General features: G+C 42.7%; 1 protein-coding gene, 1 long non-coding RNA gene and 1 pseudogene across 6 annotated transcripts in view; 1 reads left to right on the forward strand and 2 right to left on the reverse strand.

Annotated features, from left to right (window-relative positions):
- The window catches only part of anks1b (ankyrin repeat and sterile alpha motif domain containing 1B), a 305,040-nt gene that overhangs the window by 277,502 nt on the left and 760 nt on the right, over window positions 1-26,778 (forward strand). For 2 of the 5 annotated variants that reach the window (XM_054739750.2, XM_070548597.1), the window contains 9 exons: window positions 3,079-3,186; window positions 4,960-5,163; window positions 7,531-7,656; window positions 12,111-12,182; window positions 13,321-13,407; window positions 14,727-14,864; window positions 14,942-15,109; window positions 17,186-17,308; window positions 26,123-26,214. In XM_054739750.2, the coding sequence (XP_054595725.2) occupies window positions 3,079-3,186; window positions 4,960-5,163; window positions 7,531-7,656; window positions 12,111-12,182; window positions 13,321-13,407; window positions 14,727-14,864; window positions 14,942-15,109; window positions 17,186-17,308; window positions 26,123-26,214 (1,118 nt within the window). Of the gene's footprint in view, window positions 1-3,078; window positions 3,187-4,959; window positions 5,164-7,530; window positions 7,657-12,110; window positions 12,183-13,320; window positions 13,408-14,726; window positions 14,865-14,941; window positions 15,110-17,185; window positions 17,309-26,122; window positions 26,452-26,778 lie in introns of those variants that run through there. The other 3 variants (XM_070548583.1, XM_070548587.1, XM_070548606.1) reach the window with 3 other exon arrangements.
- On the reverse strand, window positions 4,291-26,204 carry LOC129163004 (uncharacterized). The gene is made up of 3 exons (XR_011519173.1): window positions 26,094-26,204; window positions 19,979-20,093; window positions 4,291-4,405 (listed from the first exon to the last, which is right to left on the reverse strand). It is a non-coding gene; the product is annotated as an uncharacterized lncRNA (long non-coding RNA).
- LOC139066237 (protein FAM222B pseudogene) lies at window positions 21,799-23,893 on the reverse strand (annotated as a pseudogene).

Below are 26,778 nucleotides of genomic sequence, written 5' to 3' on the forward strand. Positions count from 1 at the left end.
TAGTGTATTTGAAGTGGATGCTGTTGCATAAGACAGCGAGTAACACACTGACTTGCACCATGCAGGGCCTTTACCGAGCTCGTTTTGGAGGATTATGTGTGTATTTAGTCTGTGATGAAGCTGGAATGTGGGGACTGAGTCATGCGTTTGCCCCACAGGAGACACACAGAAGACTGAATATTTCATAACCTCTCCTGGAGACTAAAAATACCCACCATCCAGGTCATTTTCTGCATAGCAGAAACAAAGAAATGTTTTTATTGACTAATAGTTTTGTGTTTACTATTAACTGAGTAACTGTTGCTCTGTGGGTGACTCCTTTGATTCTTTATTGTTCTGGGTGTAAACTTTTAAACATGTGGAATTCACTGAAAAAACACTTTTTAATGATTATTTCTGTTCATAGTTGAGTTTTTCATGCTGGCTGAACATGAAAATAGTCTCCTACACCATTCTGCTGCATTAGCTTTTGATAGAAAATAGACGGTGAAACGCTAGAAAAGCCTGACAGATCTGTGCCAAGCAGTCGCGTTGCTGTTATCCAATCAGAGGTGAGATGTCCAAATATCAGGAAATAAGACTCCAAATCTTGTCGTCTGACGCTCTGATGTGGCAGACTTGTCCATGCTGATGAAGGCGTTTCTGGGCTTTTTTTTTGCCCCGAGTACGGCTTAAAAGGCACTCATTCCCACCACAGGCCTCTGCAAATATATTGATTAAATGAGTTCCTCACACCTTTAAACTTTTGAGACAAACACTAAAAATGCCTGAAAAGGTCAGCAAGGCCATGTTGAAATATTAAAGCACATTTTGCATCAGCTTATTCCCCATGTTCTGAGTCCTGACATTTTGTTTTACCAATCCTAAACGTCAAAATCACTTATATCTAATTCGCCACATCTGTGTTTTATTCTACTCTCCACAGACTGAGACGTTGTGATCTTACTGGCATTATGAGTTCATAAAAGCAACAGCTTAGGAGAAACGTATTAAAATGTTCTACATAAAGAGTCACAATATAATATTTTCACATGTCTGCGGCTCGTTGAGTATGCAAGGGAGATACTTTGTTCTCTTTGAGCATCCTCAACTGGCCTCACTGGTTCACTTTGTTTAGCAGATGTAGAACAATAATTGTTGGAGGAAGTTTTATGTTGTGCTGACTCAAAGCAAGGCTGTTGGGGGAATCATTAAACTGACAGAAAGACCTTGTATTGAGACTAATTATCGCCCCTCTGCCCTGGAGACAAACACATATGCATTCCATCTCGCTCTCTTTATATGTTTACTGGCAGACCTCCAGCAGCAGCCATATAAAATGATAGAAGAAGAAAAAAGAAAGTTGCATTCTGAAGCGCGGCGCCAGAAGGTGCCGGCAGCAGCCGTGCAGCAGAATGCTGCCTCGTCCTCAGCTCATCTCTTTAGAAAAGTCGGTACCTGGCACAGTCAGAGCCTTGTGACCAAGAGCAGAATGGATGCTTTTACTGGAGTCCAACTGTGTGTTTTTGTCTGTCTCTGTGTTGAGTGCCTGGGGAGAATCAATACATGATTACAAACTCCACAAATTAGCATTTTTGTGTAGGAGCAAAAGGAAAAGTGAAATTCATGAGAACAGGAGGTGGTTAGCTAGTTTAGGTCAGTCGGTTAGTTTGGAATAAGTCCCAGTTTCACTGAGAACATACCTATTGATATATCTGTCTTCACCTGAATGCAGTTTGATGTGTAAGAGGATCCTTCTCATTTTAAAGGGACATTATGGAAGTTTGACAGCCAAAACGTGTAGAAATAATAAATTTCTTCTTCATACATTCTCCTGTAATGCCCTGGTCCTGTAGAATGAGCCCTGGCATTTTTACTGTGATTGCCTGTTTTTCTGTAAAATCACAGAAAAAGAGAGATGCTCGGGTCGAGCAGGCTGCTTCATGCACGTTCACGCTCACGCATAGCCCGTAGCATTTGCTATCCGTAGCTTTAGCAGCAGAGAAAGAGGTAGTGCCACTATGTCGCTGTTCCTAACACCTAGTGACAAAGCTAGCTACATTTCTGAGGACACTTAGCTACTTTCTTCTAGATATTTCCTGCAAATTAGCAACAAAATAGCCACTTTTGCTCCGAACCGTTCCTTGAACGTTGTTTCAGCTGTCATCAAGGGTAAAAAGTTACAGATACAAAGGTCGTCACTGGTGCTTTAGCTCACCTAGTAAGACGTCGGACTCTCGTGCAGAAGACCTGAGATTGATTCTGGATGTGAACATAGTTTATTTAGAGTTTCCTTTTTTTACATTAATGGTATATATTTTTTCAACAGTAAGATGCCCAAATTTTTATTTGAGACTCGCCGAACGGCATTGAATTCACAGATAAAAAAGATGTGGGTTCAACTTTCATTTTGGAACAATTTTTCAAGCAAGGGAAGGGAATGATCTGAGCATGCAGGAGGACTGACCCATCTTAAACCTTTGTCGGCTGTGCTGAAGAGAAAGGTACAGAACCAAATTATTTAATTAATTAGCTGCGCGTTCTCCTGTCCTCTGTCCTCCGGGCCACACACACACACACACACACACACACACACACAAGGGACTGTCTCAGCTGTTATTTTCTTTAAGGAGTGTGCACGTACAGCATGCGCGCCTCGTGCACGAGCCTACTATTGAAGCTGCCGTTACGCTTTTGGCCTGAGGGGGCAATCACGAGCATAAAAATTCAAAACTCCGTAAAGTCCCTTTAACTTGAGCAAATTTTGTTTTCATATGTCAGTGGGATTAAAAGTAAGCAGAATAATTACCCTTTAAATAATAATTATTGCCATAAATAAATGGTAATACCTGAGTATGTCAGTCCGTTTGTTTTGAACATATATTTAGCTGATGTGACATCTCACATAAAAGCAGATCACAGTCACATATTATTACAAACATTTGCTCATATGTGTTTGATATTAGAATGAACTCTTGTTTTCCCCAGATGTAAACGGCTCTGTGAACCTTTTTCTGTTAGCAGTGTTCTTCTCTTTTAAAGCCTAATCTAAAGAGAAATTTCCCCCTGATATCTATATTTTTGTCTGTCTCTCTCTAGGTGTTAAAGATCAACCTTATTGGCCACAGAAAACGGATCCTGGCCTCGCTGGGAGACCGGCTACACGACGACACTCCCCAGAAACCTCCTCGAGCCATTTCCCTAAGGGTAAGTGAAGGCAAATTAAATTATGTATGAAGCCTAAAATCGCTGAGCAGCATCCAAAACAATAAAGATTTGGTTCAATGGGATGTCATCAGCGACAGCAGCTCTTTTTCTCTCTTGGGGAGATCCAGAACCACCATCCTGCTGTGACCACCAACAACTCCCCAAACCTCTGAGGCTGCAGCAAAATGAACAACCTACTGCCTATGTCCTCCTGCTGGCTTGTCCTGAATAATGATTACGATGAACTGGTTTTACTTACTAGTCATTACACCGTAAATAAAAAAACAAAAACGTACATTTCATGGTAAAACGCTGGCAGCTGGAGTTGCCAGAATGGCACTGTAAAATTACAGGCACAACCTTTTTCTTTTACGGTAAGAAGGTATTTTGTTTTAATGGCTAAAAATGGTACAGACGTCTGTATTTTACTGTCGATTTTTTTTTTACTTGGAAAAAAATACCAAAACATTTTCGCTTTAAAATGAACATGAAAATAATCTATAAAATTACATTTGTGCCAGTAAAGACATTTTTTCCACACCAAAAAAAAAAAAACTACATTTCAAAGGATTTTCCCACATTACATACAATAAATTCATAGAATGAAATAACCAACTAACTGCCATTGAGGTCATTGTTGTTCAGCTGCACTAGTGTGTAAAATTGTAGCAGTCATGTAGAGTCAATGATGACATCAGTATTGAACAGCAGCACAGCCTTCGCATGCATTCACGAGTCAGGTTCAGCTAGACCTCACCTAAATGTCGCCAAGCACATTGGGAAACAGGAAGTAAACCCCTTAAACCATTACCAGCAAATAAAAGCTTCATTTTTCCCCCCAAAATAAATGTAAAATCATAGTGTTTAACCATTATAAACTTTAAGGACATTAAAAAATTGATGCAAGAGTGCTTTACAGTAGAGTTTTATATTTTTTTACATAGAAAAAGTGTTAAAAAGACTGTTTTCACCAATTCGTTTATATACAGCAACCTCACATAAAATCAACAGTTTAAGATAATTTTCTAGCTGATGGATTTTTCCTGTCATGGTTTTACGATTTATCACTGTTAAATATACCGCTATTTTTTACAGTGTACAACTCCCTCATGTCCATAGAAAAATCGACTCTGAGCCAAAGGAAATCCTATGCAGCAGTAGAGGTTTCACTCATGCTCTCATCTCGGTCTGTCCAAACAACCAATGTGTGACTCGAGCCCTTCAAAGAAGAAAAACACAAATTAGTGGATTTATCCAAGGACAACTTGTTCTAGTGTAACTCGGTGACAAACTTGTGATGGAATTAAAAAAAAAAATTTCAGGACATAAAATAAAATATTAACGGTGAGTGGAAAACTGTTTTATCCTAAAAATAAAATATTAGGTTCAGTTCTGCTCAATCCCGTACTTGGTATGTGATGTCCTCCCTGAATTGTGAGTCTGATATGAACATTAAACCTGCAACTGTGATTGCAGCTAAAGATGATATGAATGAATAAACCAAGAGCACATTTTATACTCTTCACAGGTTTGATAAACTGATCAACTGTATGAGGATCTCACCAACATTTAACTAAAATACCCGAAGACAGACCTGTTATTAAGTGGCGTCACACAAAAGGACCAGCAGCGAGTTGAAGCTGAAAATAAAATGTGACATATAACTCTGTGCTGATGCTGCCCTGCGTGTGAGCCACAATGACACAGCACATAATGAAATGATGAACGAAGCCTCACTTGTTTTCCTTCCACCTCACCGATCTGCTGCACCAGGAGCCCGCGGGAAACCACACCCCTCCCCAGCTCAGCCCTTCGGTCGGCCAGCAAGCGTATACGGCGGGGGTCCCTGGCGGATCTCTGGACGTGCAGCACCTCATCATGCAGGCGGACGCCCGGCGCAGGCAGCGCAGCACCGAGAACTACTTCGAGGATGTACCGCGATCTAAGCTGGAGCGACAGATGGCTCAAGTCAGCGTGGTGAGGAGGGAAGGGGGAAACTCATGGATGGATTAGTCAGTAGATAACCACAGATATGAGGGTTTGATCAGAGAAAATCAAACAAAATGCTTCTAAAAGTAGTTTTAAAGTCCTTTAAAAACGATATCGAAAAGCTTTTCATTACATTTCTGCATGTTTACTTTTAAACTCAGTTCCTGTTTGTCCCTTAGGATCAGTCTAATCTGTTATTGTAAATGAAAGGACTTATTCGAATTTAAAGCTTCTTTCCGGAGTATTTCTCTTATCTAATGGCACCATCTAGTGGCTGACAAGCATATCACACAAAAACGCTGTTCCTTAGTTTTTTTAAGATGGAGACTTCAAGTTTCTGTTTATAAATGTGCTTCTGTAGCCGACAAACAGCTAAAACACGACGTTTTACGAGTATTATTCTCATGTCATGTTGTGTTCTCATATATTTATACTTTTGAGACTTACTTGTCCGTGAAAAGTTCATCAACTCTGCATCAGCCGAGGTATTCCTTAAATTTGAAGCGTCTAAGCCAGGGGTGTCAAACTCATTTTAGCTCAGGGGCCACATTGAGGGAAATCTAGTCCCAAGTGGGCCGGACCGGTAAATAAAATAAAAAATTCAGATTGTTTTCTTTGTTTTAATACAATCAATATAAAACAAGGCTGGAGCCTGAGGACAGTGTAGTACAAGTACAACACCTGAAGTGTGGGAACATTTGAAAAAAAAAATCAACAAATTAAAAAAACATTCCTTAGTGATTCAAAGAGCTTACAGGTCACATGGCTAGATCAGTTTCATGCAGCACTTAAAGTATATTTGACTCATTTTACTTAAAATATTTTAGCTTTCACCAGCACATCAACATCAGAAGTCACATCCTGAGTGGCGGCCAACTTCAGGATGGGATTCAAATTCTTGTGTGAGCCTTGAGCGCAGCTTTGTTTTATTTATACTCATTACAGAGGAAACTTGCTCACAAAGATGTTTATTTTCACTCTACATTGTAAAGTATGAAAATAAAGTTTACACAACCATCTCGCGGGCCGGATTTAACCCACTTGCGGGCCGGATCAGGCCCGCGGGCCGCATGTTTGACACCCCTGGTCTAAGCGGCAGTCTAACGCTATTGGTTTGTTCTGGTCGGCACTCAGTTTCTTATTGCACGGAGCTCTGCCGGGCAGGGGGCGTGCTTAGCAAATAAATAAATAGACGTATTGCTTATATTACATCACAGTACATGATAAGATAATCACTTTTACAGATTTCTGACAAATCATACATAATTTCTGAAAGAGGAAAACGCCGGAAAGCAGCTTTAAGGACTAATAAATATAAAGGAAATCAGAGATATTTAAATGACTGTAAAATGTTGATTTAAAACTAGGCGTAGCTGGCACTCTGACATGTTTCCAAACATGTGTTAAGAAAGTTCCAGATGTATTTATGAAACCAGGATTTTCCTGCAATATCTTCAAACAAACATTAAATATCTCCGGATGTCGTCTAAAATGCAGATCTATAACTTTTGAATCAGCACCATTACAAAGATCCACACCCACTTATCAGTGCAGCTGTGTTCTGGTTTACTCTGATTAGGGTCTTTTTGTGTGACGGCGTGAATCACAGGGCTTATCGCCGCAGAAAAACACACACTGGTGAATCCCAAATATGCATGTGTCAGAGTGAATTTCCTCCATTCTCAAATCAACACTCTGAGCAGGCGCTGGTGAGTCAGCCTGGCAAGAATAGAAGGGTAACTATCACAGAAGGGAGGATGGGTCTCTCTGTGGCATTACCCCTGCTGTAATGTTCTGTTTGTTGTTCAGACGGGTTACCTTTCAGTCACCGTGGCGCTTCCTCTGTTCTACAAAGAACTTTTCTTAGCTTCTGTTTTTATTCTTTAACTGGGCTAAAGTTTAAATAAAAGCTCTAAACGTGAAATCGGTGGAATTTGACCTGAACTTGGCCTGCCGGTGTGACGGAACACTTAATTTGGGGATGCTTATCCAACATCTGCCTTCCACATTCCTTCACCAAGTCTCTGGCAAACAAAAACAGTCAGATATGGACACAGAGGGTAGGCGAATATTTTGAGGAAAAAAAATCTCAATTAGAAAAGAATGAAGCCAAAGCAAAACTGCAGATGTTTGAGAAGGATGTAGTCTAGGTGAATCCTCTGGTTAGAAAGGTGAAGGCTCACCGAGTCTGAAAAGTGATGAAGTGATTTAGGCTGAGCTCAGAAGCACAAGCACGCCCCAGCTGGAAGAATCCCCCAAGTAAAATTCAATGTTTCATTTAAAATATTCACACATCCATCACGTCAACACCTTGCTATTATTAACATTCTGATGCGTCAACGGTTGCTCTCTCAGGCAGGTGAGTGGTGTGAGCCAATCACGTTGCGTCCACCCAACGAGGCGACCTCGTCCACTCCTGTGCAGTATTGGCAGCATCACCCGGAGAAGCTCATCTTTCAGTCCTGTGACTACGAAGCTTATGTGAGTATTCTGGTTGTTAAGATTCCCCCAGATCCAGGGTTTCTGCAGAAATCAGCCCATCTGATTGAATGTTTTTAATGCCATTTGTAACACAAACAAACCAACAAACCACTCATTGCTGTTTAACGGCGCGAGCGCATGTTTAAGATGGCTGCCACGCGTTACTTGCATTGATTTGAAGCTTTGCTTGCGCGCATCCCCCAAAATTAAAGCGACGAGTTTTAACGCTGCCACACGCATGTAACCAGTAGGTGAAGCTGACAAAATGAGCCAGACACACTCACCATGATGACCTAACCAGTAAGTGAGCTCTTTTATTGACACCATGTTTGTTTTGGTTGGACCTACAAACCCGGCACTTTATCTGGTCTGAGTTTTCTAGTGCGCCCCCAGTGGAAAGCTCCAGTACTGCATGTGGTGCCGTGCGGTGTAGCAGCAAGTGATCAAAGATACAGCCTGCGCCAACCCAAGGTTAAACATCAAGTATATTCCAGGCCTACAAAATAGCACTATACTAGACACTAGAGCGTCTCTATATTTGAACCAATGATGCTCTGTGTTGCAACGATAGTTGTGCTGCTTGTGGCAACTGCATGTTAGCATTGTACCATACTTCATTATTCTTTTTTTCTTTTCTTTATACAAACACTGCAAAATCCATCATCTTGATCATTGACGAGTTGCAGCCATCTCCTAAATTCCAGCCCATTTGTAATTTTTTCCATTTAATTCAGTTTATCTATTATATAGCACCAAATCATGACGAGTCATCTCAAGGCACTTCACAAAGTAAACATTTGCATCGAGTCACTGACTAGTATGAGAGTCTTTACAGCATGTAGCCCGCACCCCACACAACATATATACCAATTAGTATTTCTACAGCTACATTGTGATTTCTTCTAAGAAATGTTCTCTTTCTTAGTTGATATTATATTTAATAAGAGATAAACTTTGTTGTCTTTATCTTTCCTCAAACTCCTGCTCCCACGTACGCCAGTTCTGTTCAAACGTCCAGTATTATGACAGGTCAGAAGCTGTTGCTGATATGGTGCACATGTTGATGCTAATACACAACTTAAGAGTGAACCACCATTTATATTTTTATCACTTTAAAACAACAGATGCAATGCTTTTTAATGCCATTTAAGACTTACATTTTTGTTAACTCATTTAATGCTTCGAAACCTTGATATTAGTCCACTGTGGAACTAAACAAGCCTCCTTAACCTTTGTTTTGATGCTGTTTTTTCTTCATGAGAAACAACAACATTATTGGTAAGAGTGGTATCGTGTTTCTCCTAATTCACATATGTCACTTTAGCTCAATAACCACCTTTTCCACCAAGTCAGAGACACTTTGACACAACCGCTCTGCTTCTGGACAGAACGGGTAAAACAATACCTGCTTCACTGTAACTGCAGGTGGTGTGATAAAGGCAGGGAAAAGGAAAAGGCTGGTAGCAGCAGCATGATCAGCTTCAGCATGTCTGAGCTGTTGGAAGATATGAATGACGGGAGGACCGCCAGAGGAAACGTGGTGCCTCTTTAATGACATCTTCAGAGCTGAAGAAAGCTCAGTGAGTTAAATGAGACAGAGTGGCAGGCCGAGCACTCAAGAGTGGATTCTGGTGAGGTGATGGCGCCGTGGAGTGAATAGGAATACGGACAAGATGCTAGGGGGATGTTGGGAGGACTATTGTATGTTTGTTTTAGGAGAACTGAGATGCTGAATGGTAAAAGAAAGAGGAGACTAAAAGATGCATGAGAGCTTGTTCTTTAGCTCTACATAAACAAAATCTTCTCTGTTACTTTCAGCTCTACCTCAGATAACAACTTTATTATGTCAGTTACATTATCATTACAAATTCTTCTCCCACAAAACCCTGCAGGCCTCAACAGCCTATAATATTCTCTCTACTCACTCTGTAGATGCATCTAATGTACAAAAATACCAGTTGTATTTAAATCTAACTTTTGATGCAACTACTAAGGTAAAATAAAATTGATTTTGGGCCGTGTCCCTCATCTGCATTTGAATTTTAGCCCCAAACACTCACTAAATCATTGCAATCAATGAAAAACAAATATTAAAATGTTTCATTTTGCAAGAATGCTCCGATCTTTAGGCTTTCTGAATGATGCACACCCCCGCTGCTGTGGTGTTTTAAAAGTCGGCACAAGTAAAGATTGCAGAATGAGGGTAAAACACACCGGCAGCAAAAGATGTCTGTAAAACAAAAGTCTTCGTTATCAATTATGATACATTTTGAGCATAATTTTCGTTTCGTCTCATCAGCGAAAACTCCCGCACGTCTCGTCATGTTTTAGTCACCAAAGAGCTATATTTTTATCTCGTCAGCATCTCGTTTTCATTATGTGAAAAAGGGGCGTTAATGAAAACAACACTGCACTGGACAACCAGGCTCCTGTAGAAGTTATGGTCCTCGTGGTGTTTATTTATTAATCATGACTGATCGATCAAGTAGGAGATTGAGCTTATTTAGTGTCTGCATTTGACTGATGTCTAAAAGTTACAGAATAATTAATTAATTCTAAATAGTCCTGATGTTAAACATTGTTACTGTGTACTATATTTAAGTTAAATAAGTCTTATTTGTCAGCTACAAGCTCAACTCTGCCACCTGCTGATATAAATCTGCATCTGCAGTCTTTTTCAAATATGTTGTAAAAACTTTATTAATCAATCAAAGGTTATTTAAGTAAAATGTACTCTTCTAAGAATGTGTAGCCTGCAGGGCACCCTATAGAATGAAGCTTTCAGTGAGTGTGTGTGTGTGTGGGGTGTCACTTGATGCTTATTTTGATGAACCAGTTTCATAAACACCGTGCTCATCCACCTGTCGTCTCAGCTTTGCTGCATATGACATCAACTAAATATTACAGGATCTGTTTCTTGACTAACTCGAGGGCAGATTTACAGACATTAGCCTGTCTGTAGAGGCTTCAATCTAATAGAGTTGTGTGTGCACACCAAAGATGACTAGATCTGATGCTGTTAGCTACACTCAAGGCAGAGTATTAACATCACCAGACAAGCTTTGTCTGATACGCCAAGGTCCAGACTCAGCAACAAAAAACAAGACTGATCCAAAGTCTGTCCGTGTAATTAAATTATCCTGTAATCCAATTTGTTTCTGTTACCAAATGTAATGTAATGATGTGAGGTCAACACTGAGGTCCTTGTTTTGTCCGTTAAGAGTTAAACAGATGAGACGAAAACATTTTAAAGCATTTTTTGCGTAATTTGCTAAAAGCCTTGTTAGGATCCCACTTTAGGGACTAAGGTCCCTTCCATAGGCAGGACAGAGACTGTGAGGTGGTGAGTGTCACCCATTAAGTGCTCTTTTGTTGACATCAACATAGCTGCTGTAAAATGGCACCATTAGTAGCTTCTTTATTAAATCAGATATCGTAAAGTCACATCCTGACGGAAGGATCAGCAGCATTAATGGACCTCTGGGAGCCTCTCAAGGGTAGGCTGGTGTCACCACCACCCTGTGTGTTTGTGTCTTATTATAAAAGCTCTAGTAAAACTTAATGGAAGCTTCCTTCATCAAGACAGAAACACGTAAAGACGTGTAAACTTTTTATTTTAAACCCTTTTCCAGTTAGCTAGTATGAAAGTTTATGAGCCTCCTGGATCGTAGACTGCATTTGCATCCTACAGATGCTATCAGCCTGATATTAGGAACATTTGGAGGCCTACTGGTTCAGATTCTCTCATCAGATGAATGTGTTAAGAAGCATGACTTAGTTTATTCATCAGTGGTCATAATGCCATGGCTGATAGGTGTAAGTGCCTGAGTCTGTGGTGGTGCAGCAGCTGTCAAAAAAAAAGGAAAAAAAGTGGCAACAGGACGTTGCGTTCAGCATCTGAGGTTTCTGGTAGGGATGCAACAATGCCACTTTTTCCCTAACCGATACGATACCGATACTTGGATCTGGGTACTCGCCGATACCGATTTCCAATGCCGATACTTCTACCACACAAAAAAATGCAATGATTTGAAATAAAGATTTAATTTTCTTCTCTGTTTTCAACAGGAAAAGAATGTGAGGTAGATAAAAAGTAAAATATGAATGGAAATCATCACAAAACTAAAATATTACGTGAACAGAAACGACAAGTTACAGTGAAGCCATTTTCAAGCAACTGCATTGGTATCGGTTCCTGGTATCGGTTAACTTTTACCGATACTGGTATTGATCAGACTCATCTTCATCCAAACGGCTCTGAAGGTTCACCCAGGATGACTCCACCTGCAGATGGAATGTAGGTGTATCCTGGTTGGGGAATAACACGTAGGCTCAGATTTATTGTAAATCCTACAGAGGAGACTGTGCTGCTGGTTTCAGTAAAACCTGTTGTGGACATGCTTTTCCTCTTGAGTGTGTATTTACCCCAGCTCCTGTTTGTGTCTCGTTACCAGTACCTGGGCTCCATGCTGGTGAAAGAGCTGAGAGGAATAGAGTCCACGCAAGACGCCTGTGCCAAGATGAGGGTAAAGCTCAGTCTAACGCACGCCACCTTTTGTGTTCCCTTAAACCTTTGTCGAGACGAGCCTGAAGTGTCATGTAGGGAGATTAAAAAGCACTGAGGGATTTATTTAGACTTGTTTTTATGGTTTTCTTGATCCTCCTCAATCCACCTTTTACCTCCTATTACATTATCTTTTCAAGTCTCTCCTTTTTCTTCTCTCCCTGCTCACGCCTTCTGTATTTAACTGTAACACTACTCCCCTTTGGCCCTCGGCTCTTTTCACACTCATTCTGAGCCGCTGCAAAGTAAAGATCAATTTTAATATTCATGAGCGAAGCATTCTAGTCTCTGCTTCTGCCATTCCCTGTATTTATTGCTTCATCAGAGGGCATCTTTCCTCCTGACACACCCTTGGAGCACGCAGAGGTTGTAATGAAGTGCAGTGAGATGAATATCTCATCACTTTGTCCTAGAGCATTCCTAATGAACCTTCTTTCTTTACCTTCGCCTGGCTCTACTCATTTATTTATTCATCCTTTCACAATAATGGAGGCAGATGTGGATGTTTGAATTCCAGCTTCACTCACTGGCTCTGCATCTGCCTTTGCAGTTTTTCCAGCATTAGCTGATCCTGACAGGGTCGGCATGCCAGGAGGGAGGAAAGAACCGAACAAGGCAAACAAACAGATACAGAAAAGATAGCTGACAGACGTTTAAATAGGAGAACTGAGAGGGGAAGAAAACGAGAGAAGGCAGAAATGGGACTTGGCTCCCATCCTTGAATATATCAAAGCTTTTGGCAGGTAGGAGGACAGCTGGGTGGGTAATCTCTGTAAATTCACAGCTCCTCACTGCATAATGCCTTCCATATAGGTATGGAATCAAACGAGATGTACTGTAGGAGTCTGATGTAACTTCAAGTATTATTGAATCTGCATCAATGCAGTTAATTTGGTTGTATTAATTGGTTGTATTTTAATAGAGGGAATCAATAGATGATCAGACTTTTTATCTTTCCCTTCCTTTCTGTTTATTTTTTCTTTCCTTTTAAGGCGGATTCATGTAGCAATAATAAACTCTTTGAAAAGTCACGAGTTCAAGAGTCACCGTTGCTTCTCTCTTCTTTTTGTCTCTACATTTTGTTTCTGCCGCTCTCCAAGAAGTCGACAGAACAGATGAAGAAGGTACCGACCATCGTGCTCTCGGTGTCCTACAAAGGAGTGAAGTTCATCGATGCCACCAATAAGGTAACATGCACGGCGCCAGCGACGCCTACAACAAACAACATGTGAAAGGTCACTGAGCATGAGTGACATTCTGAGGTGTAATGTCTGAACAGCATCAAAGTGTTGATGTCTGGTCTCTGCTGAAGCTTCACAGATATGAAACCGAGACAAAAGTAGGACTAAATCGTTACATTTTAGATTCGCTTTTAGTTTTGCAACGCTTGCAGCAGATTTCTGGTGCATTTTTAATATGAGTTAACGGTTAAATGCTTATACTCTTCTTCTGAGATGTAGTGCACTTCCAGTTTTGTTGGATTTTCAGACTCTCAGCACAAAAGTTTGAAACTGGAAAACTTCTGGGTTTTGATGTTCTTTAATTCACTGCAGCAAAATGGGCTTTAATCACCACTAAACAAAGTCTGAGAGTTCTGTAGTGACATAACCAGAGGATGTACTCCAACTCAACCGATGCCATGCAATAATAATGTGGTTTAGGGATGAATAATAAACCTGGTTTGTTTTTCCATGCTGAAGCTCAGCATCAGCACAGTTCCTGTGTAACGATTACATTTACATATTATTTAATGAACCATAAGATGTGAAATTCCATAGGAAATATGAAAACAATCTTATGGATCTTTGGATAACTTAAACCAGAAGATTGGAACTTTTTATTGCAGGGATTATGTAACCACTTCATGTTAACTCAGAGACAAAGAGTCAAGTTTTAAAGATTTATTACTAAACAAATTAAAACACGACTAACTTTAAACACTAGGTGTATGGTGTAACTAAGGTGAAGTAAGACTGAGGATGGTGTATGTGTGAAATGTTCAGAACCAGCAAATCTGGAGAAACGATTAGTTCTGATGGGAGTGAAGATGACGTTTCGTGCTAAGCTTTTGGTTTGGAGATTTATAACACACATTGAGACGCCATTCTGCCAGCCTACGTACCCTTGGCGGAAGTCCCCGTTAGATCAGGAATGTCGAGGTCCAGCTTGACCTCCTCTGGAACCGATGCCGGTAGAAAAGCAGCGGTTGCCGACCAGACCAGTCTTGAGATACTTCCGGGTCACGACAGTTTTATTGGCATCTACCAAGACCCAAAATGGGGTCGTGATGGTTCAGCTTTTATTCTGAAAGGAACCGTGGCAGCAGATTTATCCAGCTTGTCGTCAGGTTCTTTCAGCTGAAGAGGAAAGTTATGGATTGGCCACTCCGACAACTTCTCTAGAAAGCTTTGAACTGAGAGTTCTGTCCTGGTTTGTTTTTCCATGCTGAAGCTCAGCATCAGCACAGTTTCTGCATCTTTTTATCTTTCCCTTTGTCTCTCTACAGAACATCATAGCAGAGCACGAGATCCGTAACATCTCATGTGCTGCTCAGGATCCAGAGGATCTGTCTACATTTGCCTACATCACCAAAGACCTCAAATCCAGTCACCACTACTGCCACGTCTTCACTGCTTTTGACGTGGTCAGTGTTGACACTTAAAGGCGTGTCAGAGTTTTACGCTGTATCCTCACAGCTGTTTCCTTTTCATGTCTTGTTAGAATCTGGCCTATGAGATCATCCTGACACTTGGCCAGGCCTTCGAGGTGGCCTACCAGCTGGCCCTGCAGGCCAGGAAGAGCGGCCACGGATCATCAACGCTTCCAGAAAGCTTTGACAGCAAGCCTGGCAAACCCATCCCCAAACCCCGCATCAACATCCGCAAATCAGTAAGCATCAATTCAGTAAGCAATGCTGACTGAGAGAAAATCCATCCTGAATAAAGAAATCACTACATTTTCCAAAAGGTTTTGTTCAGATAGGTTCAAATAAAAAGAAAAGAAAAGAAAATCTTTTAGCAAACAGTTATCTGAATTTTTATGTAATCAAATGATAAATAATGTCTTTTGGGATGAATTTTCATTTCTGATGTTGCTTTTTTAACCCGTGAACTCAAGTTTAGCATTTTTATATTAGCTTCTGATCAACACTAACCAGCATTCCCCCCATTTTCACTTGACTCAGTCCATAAAAACAACCATAATGATCCATCCCAGTCTACGGTTCCTGCTCACTTACACCATATCCCACTGGAAGCTTGGTTTACTAACATTATTCTGGCTGCTTGTGTCTTTCTGTGTGAGTCTTGGCCCAGTGGACAAAGTGGCAAGGGTCTATGTGGATCTGTTAAGCGTCTATTTGGTCTTGTTCTCCCTGTAGTCTCTTACACATCTGGTTGATTGATGAAGTCTGTTTGCATAGCGCTCCAGCAAGGCCTGCTTGCTCACTTTGGGTCTGTGTGTGGAGAAGGGCATGCCTTCTCATCATTATTGCTGCTGTCGTGTGCAGGGCACCCTGTTCCTAAAACGAGATTTTGTGGGGTTGCAGTAATCCAGTAGAAACAGAAGGGAAATCTTAGTTTTGGCCCCGCATTAGAAATAAGAAACTTTTGCTGCTTCGTATAAAGTGGTCTGCTATTATAACTAGCCTCCGCTTTGCTGTATTAGCATTTTTATGTGCGTCATGCCTCCTGTAGTCACGGTGTCAACTTTTATTAGCAAATTTGTCAACACTCCATTAACCCCTGACAAAGCTTTAAAATAGTCACAGTGGCTCATCCTGCCTGTGGTTCCCTCCTTCTCCGTCGGCGACGCCTCATCTGGCTCAGCAGACCCAGGATCATTTTACTGGGGTTGCTATAACAGCACTCTAAACAAGTTTCATATCTATTAATATGAATCATATATATATAGCATGAGTCATGAAAGAGACCGTGGTGGCGGCTTCAGAAGAATGGCCTCACTCTTTAAAGTTAGATGCAAGACGGTGATGAAAGAGCATCCCGGGGAGACAACATGAAGGGGAGACGGTATCTAAGTCGTTGTATTCTAACAGATGATGGACGACGGCATATGTACACAATCTGCTGAGTCTGCAACCATTACATTAACCATTAATTGCTTTTTCTTTTCCCCCTACGTTCCCATATGTGTGTATGGAGGAGTTGATGGCTTGTGGTGTGCAGCGGGGCATATACACTGCAGGATTCATTTAATATTCCTGCTGCCAACCAGCCATAATCACCATTCTGCAGCACCTCCTTATGCTTTACAGTAAACTGTAGTTGTTTTTGTTTCTGTCCCTTTGAGCTTTTTAGAATTTTGGTTGTTTACATTTTCGACACTTAAATTTAACCCACCCTATCGAGCTAAACAGGCCTAATATAACTTTGTTGTCTCTGAGCAGGACAATTTTAAAGAAGCATCGCCATCCATGAGCCTGAAAAACACTGACTTCTATTTTGAAGAGCAGGTGGAAAAAGCTTGCCCGTGGATCAGAAATAGCTTGTTGCAAAGCAGCTTTGATCCGTCATGGTAACTTTTTTTTTTTAATCATAACTTTAATGTAGCATCGGCGTGTTTCGGTATAAATAAAATGTGCACTCAAAAATGGCATTTATTATTTTTGCTAATCACCAGTTTCTGAGTAGTTGGGCTAGTGGGAAATCTTAAAATAGTCTTGAAAGGACCAGTTTCCTAAATTCTGTTTTGTTGTGCTAAGCTCATATTGAGGTGTTGTTGCTATGCAGTGGTTGCTAATTTAATGTGGCGTGACACTGCTGTACCATGCTGTTGCCAGGGCGATCGTGTTGTTGCCATGGTTTTTGCTTTGATTTTGGAGTGCTGTTGCCTTTCCTTGTTGCCATGCGGCTGCTGTGTCATTGCTGTGGTTTTGCAGTGCTGCTTTGTTGATGTCAGTGACGTTGAGTTAGTTCACTTTGACAAGTATGACCTCTGCCCCTGTAGGTCATCAAATCTCCCACCAGCCGCTGGTCATTGGGTCACATTTACACCCCTCACCGGCCTCCTCTCTACCCTCCTCTTCCACCCCCTCGACTCTTCCATCTTCCTTACAAAGCTCAGTTACAGGTCTTCCACACTTTTCCTTCTTCTGTTCTTCATTTCCACATATTTTAACACGTGCAGAAAACCACATGTGTAAGTGGTTTGATGGTTTTCAGCCCAATTCTCATTCTCACGTTTGCTGTGGCCGTTTCTCACTGTTCATCAGTTTGTCTTCGCGGTTATATTTTGTAGTGTTGCTTTTAATGCCAACCTGTTTAATTATAAAATAATAATTATAAAATACTAGCCCAATATTGACCAAACTACAACCACCTCGCAAGCATTGGACTCAGTCAGTGCGTTTACATGCACATCTAAGAGGATCTACATCTATAAACTGGGAGCCTTTTTCCTAGTTTGCATGCACGTTAGAAAATCAAATGCTCAAATGAAGTGCGTTCCACTCTGCTATGGTAGGTATTTTTCCTGGTTAGCCTAAAGCTTGGTTTATGCTCGACACATTTACTTTCCACTTGGTGATGCGGCTCGCGGATGGAACGCGCTTCACAACTTGCAGCGTTTATGGTTCATGCGGCTTGTCTCTGCGGTGAGCCAATATTCTCCCAAACTGAACGGGGCAGCATGGAGCTCTATGGCATGCATCCAACACTACACCATAGTAGAAGTAACATGGCATTCCAGCATTTTTTAACAGCGTTCTCGTCTTTTCCGACAGTGCGAGCTATTTCTCTCCAAGAATTATTAACAACATGTTGATCACGGTGATCTTTGAGAGCTGAATCATACAAATGTCTGTATTTACGAACCTCTGCCATACTAGTTCTTGCCAGTACGCCATGTTTTGCCGCGTCTGATCGTCCGCGTGGTTAGAAAATTTCCTAGGTGCGCGGTGTGGAAAGTTTGGGCCGTGCAGAGGCGCTGTGGAGGGGTGTGGTTGTTAAAATGACGCAATTTTGCCGCGCGGAGCGTGCGGACCTCGCGGACGCGTCAAGCATAAACCAAGCTTAAGGCAACACAAATAGTAGACAAACATTGTTGGGAGTAGGGTTGTCAGGGTGCAAAAATTTAACCTCATGGTTATTGTGACCAAATTATCGCGGTATTTTTTTAAACGTGTTACATTTTCAGACAACTAAATAAACCCTGTATATCAGGAAAATATTGTCCTCAGTTTGGTCTAAATTTAACCTAAAATTTGTTATTTTGTAATGATGTTGTTTATTAATGTCAGGTTTAAACCCCCTAGACACCGTACACAAGGAAGAAAAGAGACACAGAAGTCAGAATTCTGTTTTATGCTCGAGGAGAATGGAATAAGGCCTCACCAACTCAGTCTCCACTGAGCTGACAGTTCCTCCAATCCATTCTAACTTTGAGATGTGAGCGTGTACTTTTATTACAAGCTGGGAGGGTCCCTAGATACATGACTGATGAGCTGATCTGAAGGGAGGTGGAAAACACAGCTCTCAGTTTTTAATTGTTACAAGTTTCACACAAAGACCGTTCAGTGCTAATCAGTGTTTAATCATACGATGTGCAACAAACAGTTGCACGAGTCAGCAGCTGTCCTTTGGGTCACATTAGGTCAGGATCAAGACTCAGCATTCTTAAAGTCTCATGAGGAAATTTCAAAACAATACAGCAACTGTTTAAGCAAAAATGGTAAAATTTTTAAATGTAATAAAAGCTTAAAGCATGATAAAAGAAAACACATATAATTATCTTAATAATTTGTTTACATTTTTCCCCTTTAGTCATTAAAATACCAATATTTGCCCATAACTTTTTTTTGTCTGTTTGATGACATCATTTAAAAAATATTAGATCAGATGATACTCAGTACTCAAGTAGCCTTCTAATCAGATACTTTTTTTTACTCTTACTTGAGTAATAAACCCTATATAAGGAAAATATTGTCCTCAGTTTGTATCCTTCCAGTGAGCTTTGCAGATGTGGGAAAATGTCATCAGGCAGTAATCATTGTTAAATTCATAATTATTCTCGGAGAGAGACCAACTCTTATCTGCCCCTGGGAGCCCCGTAATGCATAGCGTCATCTCAACATGGGGGTGTCCACGACACGGTTTATATGCAGGTAGCGGCACTGCAGCTGCTTTATATAGCGACTCGTTGCGTTCTCCCTCAACCCAAATCCTCGGATCACGCATTTTAGCTAAAACGCTAACGTTAGCTGGCCTTGCGTTGACTGTAGAGTTGTGGGTGATGGTCACGCAGATGTGTCATGAGATTTGAAGCGTTGCTGCCTTTCACAGACACTTTTTCTGCACGTGCTGCAAACAGGATAGCCGTCTTCTATCAGCTGCCCCTCAGCATTCTTCAAATATCCAAAAAATACCCGTACTTCCCACTTTGTCTTCTTTGAGGGATAATAAATGTCCTGAGTGCTGCCGTCTCCTCCTTTGGCCATTATTTCAGCTTTAGCTTCAAGAAAGTTTTGGTTGTAAACAACAAAGTGCGCATGTGCCACCGGCAACTTCAGCAGATGATACGGTGGCTGGGAAGGGTCACTGCGCCTACACCACAGCCACAGTAATCCACCGAGATAATATAGTTTTATTTTTAAAACAAGACGGTTATTATTATTGTCAACCTTTTTACCGGGGTTTACCGCTACACCGGTTACCGTGACAACCCTAGTTGGGAGTGAAGCAGACATAGTAAAAACAGGAAATGTGTTGCTAGTTTAAAAAAAATTATACTAAATGTTGTTACCTGTCGAGCAGAATGCATGCAACCTCGGCGTGACTGCTCAGACTTCAGTTAATTCCACTGAGAGGATGCAATATCGATGCTAATTTTCTGGCATTGTAGTCCTCGGGTCTGCAGCCTAGAACAGGATCAGAAACCTAATTTTGGCCACTTGTATCCATGATCTCATTCTTTCGGTCACTACCCAAAGCTCGTAACCATAGGTGAGGGTTGGAACCTTGATCAACCTTAGACCACCAAAACGGATCTCCTCAACACATTGGCTGTGCATATAATCCTGTCCATAAAAGTTATGAACAGAATCTGTGACAATGGGCAGTCTTAGCGGAGCCCAACTTACTGCCAGCAATGCAGGCCAAGCTCTGACACTGGTCACACTAACAGCCTATATCAGAGGGGCTGGTAGTTCGTTCATACTCTGAAAAAACAGCGAACACAGCCCTACAACATCCAGAGCTTTAAGGAACTCCAGGCGGATCTTATTTACCTGAGGTGCCTCGCCACCGAAGAGCTTTTTGACCACCTCAGTGACCTCAGCACCAGAGACTGAAGAGCCCAACCCAAAGACTCCAGACTCTGCTTCCTCACTGGAAGAAGTGCTGGTGGACATGAGGTCTTCAAAGTACTCTGCCTACCGATTCACAACATCTCGAGTTGAGGTCAGCAGAACACAGTCTGCACTATAAACAGTGTTGTCCACTGCTTTCTCTCCATGGTCTCACCAAACTCCTCCCATACCTGGGATTTTGCCTCCGCGACCACTCGAGCCGCATTCCACTTGGACTGCCAGTACCCAACAGGACTCTTTCTTCAGCTTGATGGCCTTCCTAAAGCCTGGTTTATATTTCTCCGTCAGCTCCGCAAGGAACGGACACGCACGGATTGACGGAAGCGTTTTGCTCTTTTACTTCTCCGTCTCCTGGGGAGCGTTGCAAAGCAATTGCCCGGCAGGACCACAGAGGGCGTAGCGCTGTTCTGTGGTATCATGTCATGTATCGGTCCAAGATGGTGTGTTTATATGGTGTTTTTTGTGTATATAAGAGACTTTTAACACGGACATATTTGTCTCTCATTCTTCCACCGCTTCATGCGCTCCCCACATCTAAACCCACGTTTCCTGTCATTTCCGTCCACAAATTAAACGCTTGCTGCGCATCTTTTCACTCCTCCAGTCACGGGAAGATGAAACGTTCATATTTTTAGAGTTTTTTCGCGAGGTATTCTTCAAGCTTCTCCGTGTCTGGCCGCTAGTTAAACTCGGCTCTCTTTGCAATGGCGGTGCTGTAAACAACAGCGGCGTCCTGACCAATCACAAGCTTGCATAATCCGTCTCGTTCGACGGATGTTTAAAAAAGTGGGCTCGACTCCGTACGTACTTGCGTGCCTGCCGGATCCCTACGCAAGGACGGATAATGGTGTTGCGTGTCTCCGCACTGACGCAGAAGCATAAATCAAGCTTAACTGTTGGTGTCCAACAGCAGGTTTGGGGTCACCACCACGACAGGCACGGAACATGACCCACACAGACTCAAAGCAAGAGGAAATGTGGCGTTTATTATGGCATGCCTCAGAGACTCCAACCCTTTTTTATGTTGATATGTTATGAAGCCGCCAATATTTTAACAAGTGGACATAATTTTATTCATCGTCAATAACATTTTGAATAACGGTAAAAACTACCCATTGTCTCCTTGAACCAGTAGTTCAGTTTTCTAATGCACATTTAAATGCACTGAGTATTGGCTTTGTTATTTATAGAAATTTCCCTTGATTGATCACTTGTAAGATGAAACAAACATCCACAACAAAGAAAAAAACTACTGTTCTGCATTAAATATATTATTTTACCCTCTTTAATACTTGTTGTCCTATCGGTTATCCATTGAGTTTCCTTTCTTAAGACTAAACAAATGGGTTGGATGACAGTTGTAGAGACATGGCCAAAGCTTATCTGTACCCTGGGTGCTGGATGAGAGCGGTTCTGCCATCTCCAACCTCTGGACCTACCCTGCTCAGAGGAGGCCTGTGCATCTTGCCCATCAGCCTGAGATTCTGATCGCGGAAGTAGGGCGTCTGGAAGTCCCCGCCCAAGTAATCTGAAGTTTGCATCAGATTAGTCTGGCCACAGGAGGATGAGGAGGAGCTTGTTCCGAGCCCCGGGGGCGCCACAGTCTAGTGTGGTACACCCTGCCGGGCCTGCACCGTGGAATGGCATGGCTATGTCCTGAGACCCGGAGCTGTCACTGTTGGGTGTGGGAAGGATGCTGCTGCTCCAAATGTGGGACTTAAATAGTGACCATTGGTGTAGTGGACCATGGGACCGGGTATACTGTTGTTGACTGGAGGGGAAGGGGTGGGTCTCTCTACAGGTGGCTTCAGTGAGTACGACTGACCAACACACACCTCTGCAGGGTAGCCCATGTCTTTAACATGGAAGGATAGGTCTCTGGAAGGTTGCTTACAGAGGTGTGTCCCATCATTCTGAATGTGGGCCACTTGAGCCACTTGGTAATTCCAGGAGCGTATCTTCTGCTGCTGCTGCGTAGTATGATGTAGCTGCTGTTGCTGATGCTGCTGTAGATGAAGATGCTGCTGCTGCTTGGGATCTGTGTGGTTAGAAGGCAAGTGGTTCATGGGAGGTGGGCTCCCATTGGGGCTGTGGCTTTTTCTTGAGGGCCAATGATGCAGTTGGGAGGCGGAAAGCCAGGAGTAGCAGGGTTACTTTGCATTGACACTTTGGAGCAGGCGCTGATAAGCAGGTTACGACTGATGGGGCTGGGGTTGGCGATCTGGCCCTCGCTCATGGAGGTGGCTCCTGCACATTGGATCTGAGCTTGGCAGAACTGGTTAAGCTGATGCACGATGGCGCTCAGGTCAGCCTGGCGGCTCTGGTGCAGCCCTGCAGCCATCGAGAGTGGAATGGTTGAGGTAGAGACGGTAACGTTGGGTGACGCGTCGCCATCTGGCAGCTTTCTGCTCCCCTGTAGGCCAGGTGGTGGCAGCTGCTGAAGGTGCTGCTGCTGGAGCATGACAGTGGGGGGCCCCTGCGGGTGGCTGAGGGCTGGATGCTGGGACAAAGTATGGAGTCTGGGTGGGCCCTGAGGGTGCTGGGCCAAAGTGGGAGGGTGTCTGAGAGTCTGGGTGTGAGCCTGCTGATGAGGGAGGGGCAAATGTAAAGTCTGAGGGAGGTCCTGCGGTTGAAGAGGTATGCTCTGCTGGGGCAGCGCAGGTAGAGAGGGGTGATGGTTTAAAGTGCTAGTCGAAGCCATATGATAGGATCCAGTAGGGGGGTTCATTATGACTTCAGAGTGCAAGAGCACCCAGCTACCATCAAAATCTTTTAGGATACCTTTGACCGTGGGTGCCTTGACGATGGCAAGGAGTCCTGTCTTGGCGCTGGCCTGACATATCCCGGCCATTGACCGTACGGTGCACGTGGTTTCGCTGGGGGACTTTGACGCTGTTGGGAAAGATCTTAATGGTGAGGGGGTTGTTGGCAACCTTCTTAGCATATGCATCCAATTCTGCAGGGGTTGGAAACGGAGCGGAACTCATCCTTTGTATGGTGTCCCATTTCTGGAGTCCAGTGTTCATCTGCGTGTGGGGGAGAAGTTGGAGGGGGAGGTCACCTGGCCCTTGCAGACAGGCCAGCATGGGACACACACTTCTTCTCACATCTCCGTTTTCCTCGGGGAAAGGCATCGTTTTTAGTATGTGGCCATGGTTAAAAACGGACAGATTTTCTCCCGGCTGCTCTCTGCGCTGACAGAATCACTGCTGCTGTCTGCGGCACAAACTGTCTGCAGCACCAATAGCTAACAAACTTAGAGAGGCGACTTTCTGTTCTTCCTCCTAAGATACCCATACATGTGCTCCCGTGAAAGGAGTTTCACTTTGCAGAGTTTGCACTCTACGTGCCTTTCTTCAGAATTTGTATAATGCTCCTTTCAGCTATGTCGCGACTCGTCACTTTCTCCGATGAAGGCTGAGCTGGATGGCCACCACTAAGCATTCGCGTCGGAGCTAAAGCGGCGGCTGAGCATAAAGGCAAAAAGAAACTGCCAAACGTACTGCAGCAGGCGAGATAAAATGTCTTTTTTTTTTAAATAAGGTCTATTTTATTTGTCGGCGTCGTAGTGACTGTGTCACGCTCCGTTTTGGCTTGAGAGGGGAGGGCCTGGTGACGTATCATGCAGGTCTGTGGTTTTGATTGGTTAAGAGTAAGTAGTGAGTCTAGTATGCTGCTACCTGATATGAAAAAAGGAAACTTTTTTTTTTTTATCTATCGCACCACATGTCTATTGATAGATATTTTGAACTTTTGAATTATCGTTCGGCCCTATTCTGGAGAACGAAAAATAATACCATGTTTGGATGAGGTGCTGACAGTTAATAAATGCTCAGTTCCCGGGAGATAAAGCGGGTAGAATTACTGCTGTTTCTGTGTGATTCACCATTGGAATGCACCCATTTTCTGCAGCCACATTACTTTCGAGTAGGCACACCTGTACACATCAGGGGGGTATTCCTGAAAGTGAGATTTCTTTTGAAACTCCCGGTGTAACATCCCCTAAATCGGTTCTATGAATGTGGCTAGCCTGCAAACCCTCCCAGTCACCATGGTAACACAGGCTGGAGAACAAACCTGCTCTGTGGCAAGCTAGCAGTTAGGCTTACTGACGCTTAGTGAATATGATTGGACGAGGCAAGTGACATCACCCTTTTCTTTTCGGTGTCTGGCAGTTATGAGGTGGTGAATTGGTACAGCCTACAACTGGCCCAAAGCAGAAGCAGCTGCAGCTTTGTTCTTGATGGATAAACAAGTTTAAACTTTTAAAATCTAGTTCTAATTGGATTTACATTCTGGAGCATTTATACATCAGCTTTTCACTACTACTAGACATGCTGTCCTCTTTATGAATTTGTAAATTAGCCTTAAACTACCTTACTAACTTCTTGCTAACATAATACATATGTAAAAGGAAATACTTTGTTGATGTGGCTATATATTCATTCTGGTCACACAGGCATGAATGAATAATTATTGCTCTGTCTGGATGAAGAACGAGGCTCCTCGCTTGGATTAGAAGAGTTTGAATCCACCTGAGAATCGTTTGTGGAGCCGGCGAAACCTGGAGGGGAGGGGAGCGCTTTGTCGAGCAGGGATTTATCAGGAGATCCCCAATGTTCTAATCTTGCTTTCTGGAATACCCCCCAGATCAGATCATCACAGACCACCATCAGTTGCTTAAATCGCACCCACATCAGAACACAATTGGATAGAGATGTGGTGTTTGTTGTGCCGAGGCAGTAAGAAATGTAGAAGTGCAGCACTTATGGTCTGACTGTCCAAGCTGTATCACAGTGATGCCAGATAGTTATAGTTATACCTTGTTTGTGTACACTTTAAGTTGCTGAATCGATTGCTCTGATCTGGAGGGAATACTGGCGCAGCTGCTGGAGGTGTATTCTGACTGGAAATGCAGTCACACAAAATGTCTAACAGTCGTGTTTTATGGAAATTTGGAGTTCGAGTCATCTGAAGCAGCATTACAGATGCAGTGCAAACCTACACCATTTAAGCTTCTGCTTACCTAGCCTTAATAAGAACGGACTGCCAGGACTTTTCTTGGAGAGCCAGGCTAAATAATTCACATCAGAAAATTATAATCACCCATTTATTTTCAGTCTCTCAACAAAACCCTGCAGATTGATGCTGGAGAGCCAGTAGAAATGTTTACAGTCTTATCCCACCACTCACCCACAATAAACTCAGGTCCTAGTATTTATATTGACTAGTTGGCTTATCCAGTCGTAGTACTAGTAGTACTTCAGCTCTAACTACATGGATAAGTGTTTTTATTGAACTAATGCAATCACAAACTAGTAATACAAAATTATCAAAAGGATATCCAAAAAATACACAACTATGAACTCAGTCCTACCTAAACCTGACCCCTTCTTGATATTTATGCAGTGGTTCTTTAACCGAGATCGTTCTGATGTCTTACTGCACAGCTAATATAAAACATATTGCTGAATGGAAATGACTCCCATTTCAGGAAATTAGCCGAATGTTACCTTACAAAAGTTGAGAAAAGGGTACGTTGATAAATACCTTTGCTGTCTTCTCTTTTTCTGCACTAGATGGAGCAGCCGTCCATGGACCAGAAGGGCCATGCCAATGTGCCATGGATTGTGGAGCCTGGTCAGGAGGCGAAGAGAGGAGTCAACACCAAGTACGAGACCACTATTTTCTAACATACACCCGCCTTGTCCACTCCTGTGTGTGTGTGCCTTTCAGAAGTTGCCCTGTATCGGGGCCCAGCCCCGGAGTTGGGCACGAGCGACGCACGCCGCCGCATCACCTCACCGGCTGAAAAACAAAAATTCAATACACCTCGCCCTGTCGTCATTAGCCAAGCCTGTCCACTGCATGATGACCATTGGCGCTGCAATGTTTCTCTTCTTTTTGTTCTCCCCCTTCCCGGCCCGGCCCTCATCCTCTCGCTTGTAGGGCTGGCGCATGACCTCTGAACCCCAGGGTAGTGGTGCATTTCTGTCTCCACCTGTAGGAAGAATGGTCAGCTCAGTTATTCCACGCCCAGCTCGTCTCTTTCCTTCCTGTTGATAGGTACAACTGTTTAGCTTCACATCTCTCCTTTTTTTCCTTCATCCCTCACATTTCTCTACATTTCAGCCCCTTTGTCCAACTGCTCTCGACAACTTTAACGAGATTCAACAAAGAATACTGCTCTAAGAGCTGTAACAGTGTTTTAGCTGTCTGTTGAAGCCTAGTGTGG

Source organism: Nothobranchius furzeri, chromosome 1, assembly GCF_043380555.1.
Source record: "Nothobranchius furzeri strain GRZ-AD chromosome 1, NfurGRZ-RIMD1, whole genome shotgun sequence".
In the NCBI taxonomy this organism is placed as follows: Eukaryota; Metazoa; Chordata; class Actinopteri; order Cyprinodontiformes; family Nothobranchiidae; genus Nothobranchius; species Nothobranchius furzeri.